Consider the following 8189-nt stretch of genomic DNA (forward strand, 5'->3'; position numbering starts at 1 on the left):
TCAGCTTCTTTTTGTTTGTGTGTTTTTAGGTGGTCGGCTGATCTCTCTGAATAACATCAGTCTAGAAGGGGTGACTTTTAATATAGCAGCTTCCATACTCCAGAACAGCCCAGAAGAAGTGGAGCTTATAGTGTCTCAACCCAAACGTATGTCTTCTTTTTTTGTACTTTGTAATTCATTAATAAAGATGAAATGTGTATAGTTTTTCAATATTAAAAATACATCCTTCAAAAGCATGAAATTGACTTTGTATGTCAACTACACCGCAACTAAAAATATCTGCTTTTTTTTGTATTAAAAAGTCTATTATTCTTCCAATTGACGTCTAAACATACAGGGTAAAACATGGATCAATTTTGCTGTCAGTGAAAATCTAATAGATGTCAAAACTAGACTAGTCATCCAATAGACAAGAATGAATGAATACACATGTGATATCTGTCTATTTGATGGCTAGTCTAGTATTGGAGTATTGTTGGACATCTATTAGATTTTCACTGAAAGCCCAAATTTGGCTTGTCTGTAAATGTCTAGTAGAGTTCTTTTAAATACAAAATTGCTTGGTGGGATTATAAGTACCGGGTTATTATAGCAGCAGTATATAAATTAAATAAAATTTATATAAATTTTGTAGTTTTGTTCTGATATTTGTGGAGTATTTGTGGAAATACTGATACAATGTTTTACAGAGTTAGAAACCTCATTTATTGATCAATTTGAACTTTCAAATATAGTTACTTTATTACATGCACAAACAGTTGTATTACACACTGCATGACCGGTAAAATCTGAAAAAGCATAATGGGGCATGTTAATGTTTTGAGACAACTATAAGAGAGCATTACATCTATATTTTTGCAACTAGATTTGGTGATATAAAATGCATATTTCACCCTTAAAGAGTTAGTTCACTTCAAATTGAATATTCTGCTATTAATTACTCACTCTCATGTCGCACCAGTCCCCTGAGACCTTTGTTCATATTCAGAACAAAAATGAAAATATTTTTAATTAAATCTGAGAGCTCCCTCATCCAGGGCGTTATGGTGGCGTAGTGAGTAGAACAGTCACCTCACAGCAAGAAGGTTGCTGGTTCTAGTCTCGGCTGGGTCAGTTTGCATTTCTGTGTGGAGTTTGCATGTCTCCCCGTGTTGGCGTGGGTTTCCACAGGGTGTTCCGGTTTCCCCCACAAGTCCAAAGACATGTGGTATAGGTGAATTGGGTAAGCTAAATTGTCCGTAGTGTTTGTGTGTGCTTGAGTGTGTATGGATGTTTCTCAGTGATGGGTTGTAGCTGGAAGGGCATCTGCTGCGTAAAACATAAGCTGAATAAGTTGGCGGTTCATTCCGCTGTGGCAACCCCAGATTAATAAAGGGACTAAGCTGAAAAGAAAATCAATGAATGAATGAGCTCCCTCATCCTCCATGCACAGCAACTGTCCACAGATATTCAAAGTCCAAAAAAGCTATCAAAACATGGCTAAACATTCTATGTGACTTCAGTGATTTGACTGTAATCATCCGAAGCTACAAGAACACCTTTGTGCACCAAAAATTGTAAATACGACTTTATTTGCCATTTTTTTCTCTTCCTCATCTGGTTGCCAAAGTGCGTCTTTACTAAGAGCATAACATACTGCCATTAGAGTCAGCAGCGAAACACATAAGCAATGTTTTGCTTAGAGTAAATGCTAAGCCTGATCTAATGTGGGAGACATAAGTGAACAAAGTCCTTTTTACCATTTTTGGCGCAAAATATTGTTCGGGGAGCTTTGCATGATTGCAGTCGAGCAACTGAAGTCAAATAGACTGTTTTGATATATTTATTTTTAGTTTCTTTTGTGGGCTTTGAACATCTCAGTTCTATAAAGTATGAGGGAACTCTCTGATTTTACATAAAATATCCTTATTTGTAATTTAATGTTGATCAAATGTCTCAGACGATTGAAACAACATTAGGGTGAGTAATTAATTACTAACAGAACTTTTCATTTTGGGTGAAACTAATCCTTTAAACCTAAAACAACTGTCAGTCAATATCTTCATGCTTTTTTTCATGAGTAGAGGATCTTCGGGGCAGCAAGACTTCACTGGCTCCAAGTAATTTAGGAATGATGCTAGAAAGAAGCTTTGGCTCCCAAAGCACACTGAGCGCCGAGTACAGACCTGTGATGGAGGAGCTGGAGGAGACCCTCTCCAACATCATGGCCCCTAAAATCAACAAACGGATGCACATACCTGTGGTCCGCATTCTGGATATTCAGGTGATTTATAGTAATGCAGTTAACTTCTGGAATGTATCAAAACTAATCACTTTTTTAATGTGAAGACCCTCTTGGCAAAGCTTTGTTAATTTTTTTTTATTCTTCATCCTTTCCAGGACGAGATGTCTAAAAGTTCTTCTGGCTTCAGTTTGAAACCAGGTGAAATAATCTACATGGAGCTCCGAAAGATCAACGGCAGTTTGGGAATCAGTGTTGCTGTGAGTTTTCACTCTGAATGGCATTCATGTGAGTTCTGAAATATTGAAACATGGAGAGTGATACCATTATTTTGATTTCTAGGGTGGGATCAACACTAATGTACATCATGGAGGAATCTACATCAAAAGTGTGATAGCAGGAGGAGCGGCAGATCAAGATGGAAGAATACAGATAGGTTAAGATCCATCATTATTTATAAGACAAAGATGCTCAGTGTTCTGAACTCAAACTAATCTGCTGGTCACACTTTTTTGGAATAATGTTACATTTTGTTTTTGTAAGTAAATCAACATTTTATTCTTGATTACCAAGGCTGTTTATTTGTTCCAAAATGCATGAAAAATGATAATGGTAAAGTTTTAATACAGTTTGAAATATTTTTATGTTAATACTTAATTCACAAGTAAATTTTTGTGATCTTAGAATAAAATCGTATCCATTTTGAAAATAGTGCCGCTGAATATATTTATCACAAACCTTTTATGAATTAAAATTTCAAAAGAACAGTATTATTTAAATTAGAAATTGATTTTTAGTAATTAATATAAATATTATTCATATACCTAATACATTTAAATTAATTACTGTCCCTTTTAAACAATTCAATGCATACATGCTAAATAACACATACTAATGTTGAATTAAAACATTACTGAGATGAACAGTCAAGATATTCGTTATTCATCTTTTTGATGATGCACAAACATGACTGAAATGTGTTCCTAACATGCTAATGATCATGAATATGCAACATTCAGATGGGTTGTGAAGCATGATTTGTTGTTGACGGCTCAGTAATGTGTGAATGTGTTACAGGTGACAGACTGCTGGAGGTGGACGGATGTAACCTGCGTGCCGTCACACACAGGCAGGCGGTGGAGTGCCTGAAGAGAACCGGAGAGGTACAGTCACAACCATTTATATATAGTTACATTTATAGTGTATATTTTAGGGCTGCATCATATTGGAAAAATCGGATATTGCAATATTTTATTTTTCTGCAATAAATATTGTGATATGTATACGGTTTCACAAAATAGTTTGAATAGCACTATTTGACGGTTTTCTGGGGAGTCTCATAGTATTCAGGTAGAGAAATTGAATAATCACAATGCAAAAATGCTTTTCTGACTTTGCTTTGTCTGGTTTCTTGTCTAAATGTCTAAAAAAGATAGTAAAAATATTGTTGTTTTTTTTAAACAAGTAAAATTATCTGCCAATGGTGTTAGTAAAAGTCTTGTTTTCGCTTTAAAATGTAGATATTTGGACTAGAAACAAAAATTCTAAGTATAAAATATATTTTTGTTGCATAAATTGTGTAAATTCTGTAAAAATACAGTTATTAAATACATTTTATAGCTCCTGGACAACTATAATTCAGACTCAACATTACATATTCTGCCACAGGGCCGGATTAAGAACATATTGTACCCTGGGGCTACAGCAAACCCGCCTCACAAAAGTAGCTTTTTTTTACTGTCTATATTATCATTATTAATTTGTTAATTAGCATTATTTACTAATTTTCCACAGTTTTATTTATATTTATATGCCACTAAAGTAGGCATAGACTACAAGCACACAAACTTTATCAAAATCAGCAACAACAACAACAACAAAAACCACATTTGCAATACTTCTCAAATGAGTGCTTTACAATAAAATAGGATTATCTTTAAAAACATTAAACATTAACTGAGCAGAAATCCCTAAAATATTTTTAAATCCCTGATTCTATTTTTTCATTTTCATTTCATTTGATATTGAGTCAATCAATTGCAGGTTAGCATGTTTTTTTTTTCTCAGATATACTGTTTAATGAAAGCCAGTGCTAATATTTGATTGCTCTGGATTATTACTGTTGTTTTTATAAAAGGGGAAATTCATTAATTGAAAAGTTTCCTTTCTAACTGGTTCAGTTAGATTTAAGCATGTTTTTCTTGCAATAGATACTCCGCAATGTTAGACCTCTCGATAGCTGTTGTGTAGGCTATTTAATTTGGTTGCACGCTGTCTTAGTTATATTATTTGAGGGTAGGATTGCGCAGCCAAGACAGTGATTAGTTATGAGTCCATTAACATATACAAAATGATTCCGCCTATCCCGGCTTCTCTTATTGCACCATAAAAAATGCATACAGTTTGAATCTTTAACTGGAATCTTGAATCTTTTTGCGGTAGAACCAAAATAAGGAACTGTCCTGGAAAAAAACGGGACATCTGGTCACTCTTACAAAAGGCAGTGAGGTGTTTTCCGTGTGATGGAGTAGATTAATTGTTCAGCCAATCAATGGCCCTATCCTGTTGCGGGCCCTAGGGCTTTAGCCCAACCTAGCCCTTATGTTTATCCAGCCCTGATTGTTCAGCCCTGGTATACATTTATTTATTTATTTATTTATTTATTTATTTATTTATTTATTTTTAACTGTGTCTCACAATTAAATGTAATTTTAAAAAATAATATTTAGAATTAGGTTAATTTTATGTATCAAGTTTCCATTTTAATCTTTGCTTGATATCAGAATATTTATAATATTTAATTGACATTTTATTTGTATTAAAATATTATAAAATATATTATGGTTAGTTTAATTTTATTCAGTTTCAATTTATTTTCTTTCATTTAATTACGATTTAAATTAATGTTTATTAAGTTATTAAAATTAATTTTATTTCAGCTTTTTATTTCCATTAACAAAAATGAAACTGTAAAATTTCAAATGAACAAAAATGTAAAGATTTTTAGTCACCAGTAAAAAATACTGACTCTTCCCAATAAAGTGAAGCCTAAGGTTCATTGACAGCAAAAACTGAAACTATAACATTTTCTGTTTATCACAAGCACATTTAAATTTAGTCATTAGCTGCTTTGCATCCTGAGCTCTTTACCCCTAAATGCATACTTAGTGTTTCAAATTGGACTCTTCCATATTCATCTATGTTAGATATATAGAGCCTGGTTGCTAAAGATTTGTATATGTAACAATAATAAAGCAAGTCCTTGTATTTTATAGATGTAGAGTGAATTATGTAGTTTCATTACAGATCTCATACTTGCTTGGAAGTACTTGTGAGGTACTGTTTAATCAAAAATAGAGCATTTGTATTAGTCAGCCATTTAAGAGCAGTCACTTTCATTTAATCTTAGCTGACATCTTAAGAAGTAACTGCCGTAGATGTGAACTCATGGGTGCCAAAGGTCTGAAGGGCCCTTGCTCCTTTATTCAGCATGTGAATAGCTTTAGGACAACAACACCAGCATCTCTAAGGTCTTCAGGGTTTTCAGACAGCGTAAAAGAGATCTAAAGTGACACGCCGTTGTGAAAGCATGTGTTAGTTGTTATTTTCGTCTGTGCTAATAAGACTTTCTGCAGTTTGACGTTGAGGCTTGTGTCATCATACTGACACACTATAACATTTAAGCTGCCTAGTGTTCACTAGTTGGCTTAGGTAACAGACCTTGTGTCATGCATATTGATGACATGTGTTCTCTAATCACTGTGAAATACCCATGTGAAATACTGCATTTGTGAGTCCAGATTTAGAAAACTCGTTGAATAGCTAATTCATTTAGTCACATGACACATAAAAGTCAATTTTTTACATCCCATATACCAATAATTTAATGTTTTATAAAAAAATGAATCACTGTATGACTGTTGGTAATTAGGTGTGTACAGTATATAAACATTACGATCATGATTTTCAATAATATTGCAGCACACCGTTAGTGTATATTAGCAACATTTGTTGTTTACAGGGTTCTCACTCTAAGCCTAATATCAAATTCCCTGAATTTGATTGTCTAAGAAGCTGAATTTACATTAACTATATTAAACACTAGGCAGATGAAAATGTATCTTATATTGTATGTTGTCATGTCACAAACAGTTGAAATCAGAATTATTAGCCCTCCTGAATTATTCACTTCCTTGTATGTTTCATTCTCCATTCTCTATTTAACTGAGAGAAGATTTTTTTCAACATATTTCTAAACATAATAGTTTGTTTTGTAGACAATAAAAATATATAGCTCAAACACTGAAAAAAATGTTGTCTGCAAAATAGTTTCAAACAATTTATTTGTGTTGAATTTAAGCAAACAAATTACATTTAGTAATGTTTAACTTAATTTGTTTGTTTAAATCCAGCCCAAACAAATTGTTTACAACCACTTAACTTAAAATATTTTAGTAAATTCAAGGAATCATCTTTGAATAATTTTTTTAGTGAAGTGGCTAATGATATTGACCTTAAAATGTTTTTAAAAAAAATAAAAACTGCTTTTATTCTAGCTGAAATAAAACAAACAAGACTTTTTCCCAGAAGACAAAATATTATAGCAAATACTGTGACAAATTCCTTGCTCTGTTAAACATAATTTGAGAAACATTTGAAAAAGAAAAAAATCACAGGAGGGCTAATAATTTTGACGTCAACTGTATGTTTTGAGCTCTGTTTTAAAACCTGAAACAAAGCTGAACTGAAAGTAAGATTGAAGTGTTTTTTTTTATTCCAAGGACTTGGTCAATCTTTTCAGTTAGCCTATAACATTAATACAACATTGATTAAGACATTAAATAATGATTCATTTGAAATCCCTGTATGACCAGTGTGATTCGTTAAGCTTCAGGCTCCACAAGATTTCAGCCAAGTGACTGCCAGTTGACAAGTAAGAAAATAAAAAATGACTCTGAAAAAGACCAACTATAACCAAAAAGTTATAGAATAATTACATCATGCTCTCAAAAATTGTTTACTGTTTCAAACTACATATTTAAAATGAACTGAAACAACGGGAAAACTTATATTGTTTTACTGTATGTTACAATGCTATTAAATATACAAAAACTAAAAGTTAACTTAATCTCTTCACGTTGTCCCAACACAAATAGATTGTGTGAAACCCAGCCTTTTTTACATGGTGATAATTGGAAAGTAAAATTTAAAATGACAAACAAACATCACTGATTATCCATGACCAAAGAATGTCACATTCCCTGAGATTCAATGTCTGGAATAGACCTGTTAAAATTCCATAATATTCCAGAAATTCTGTGGGAATCTGGGATCTGGAAACTGTGTAGACTTAATAAGCAGATAAGTGTAACAGGCATTGTTTCATTAGGCATGTGAAGCTTTTAATGACGATGTTGTTGTTTTCAGGTGGTGAGTCTGGTTCTGGAGCGAGAGCCTCCGGTGGTGCTGGACACTTCCAGTGCCTCATCCACATTGGAGAGACGAAGATCTCCTTCACCCCTCAGTGCCCCCCTGAGGAGAGACGTGCCCCTACAAACGCCCTTGTCTGTCAGGACCAAGGACTTTAGATTTGTGTCAGATGGTGAGCTGGGGATCAGAGAGGGGGAGAAAACACTACAAAACATTTCAACTCAATCTGACAGCTACACTGTGCTAGTTGTCAGATCCACAGTCTCAGCTCAGTAAGACACAGCCAAATTTAGATCTTAGCCAGAGGAATTTTGTTTTTATGTGCATATACATATGTCTTACATCAATTCTGACATTTATTCGCACAATTTCGCTTGCAAAATGGTGTGCATTTTAAAGAGACAGTGCACCTAACGTTTTACAACAATTTACACATCCTAATTCCATGCCCAACTTACCTGATTTACTAACTTTACTAACTGATGACTAACTTTCTGTGGGACACAGAGTCAATTTTAGAAAGGTGAATGATGAATTT

At 33.5% G+C, this 8189-nt stretch overlaps 1 protein-coding gene across 16 annotated transcripts in view; it reads left to right on the forward strand.

Moving 5' to 3' along the window:
* The window catches only part of ptpn20 (protein tyrosine phosphatase non-receptor type 20), a 74498-nt gene that overhangs the window by 18676 nt on the left and 47633 nt on the right, over positions 1-8189 (forward strand). For all 16 annotated transcript variants that reach the window (XR_012388783.1, XR_012388780.1, XR_012388782.1 and 13 more), the window contains 6 exons: positions 30-146; positions 2064-2263; positions 2380-2481; positions 2564-2657; positions 3299-3384; positions 7649-7823. Coding sequence is in view for 9 of the 16 variants with exons in the window: in XM_073920136.1 (XP_073776237.1) it covers positions 30-146; positions 2064-2263; positions 2380-2481; positions 2564-2657; positions 3299-3384; positions 7649-7823 (774 nt within the window). In the remaining 7 variants the exon portion in view is untranslated. The remainder of the gene's footprint in view (positions 1-29; positions 147-2063; positions 2264-2379; positions 2482-2563; positions 2658-3298; positions 3385-7648; positions 7824-8189) is intronic.

Source organism: Danio rerio, chromosome 13 (genome assembly GCF_049306965.1).
Source record: "Danio rerio strain Tuebingen ecotype United States chromosome 13, GRCz12tu, whole genome shotgun sequence".
NCBI classification, from domain to species: Eukaryota; Metazoa; Chordata; class Actinopteri; order Cypriniformes; family Danionidae; genus Danio; species Danio rerio.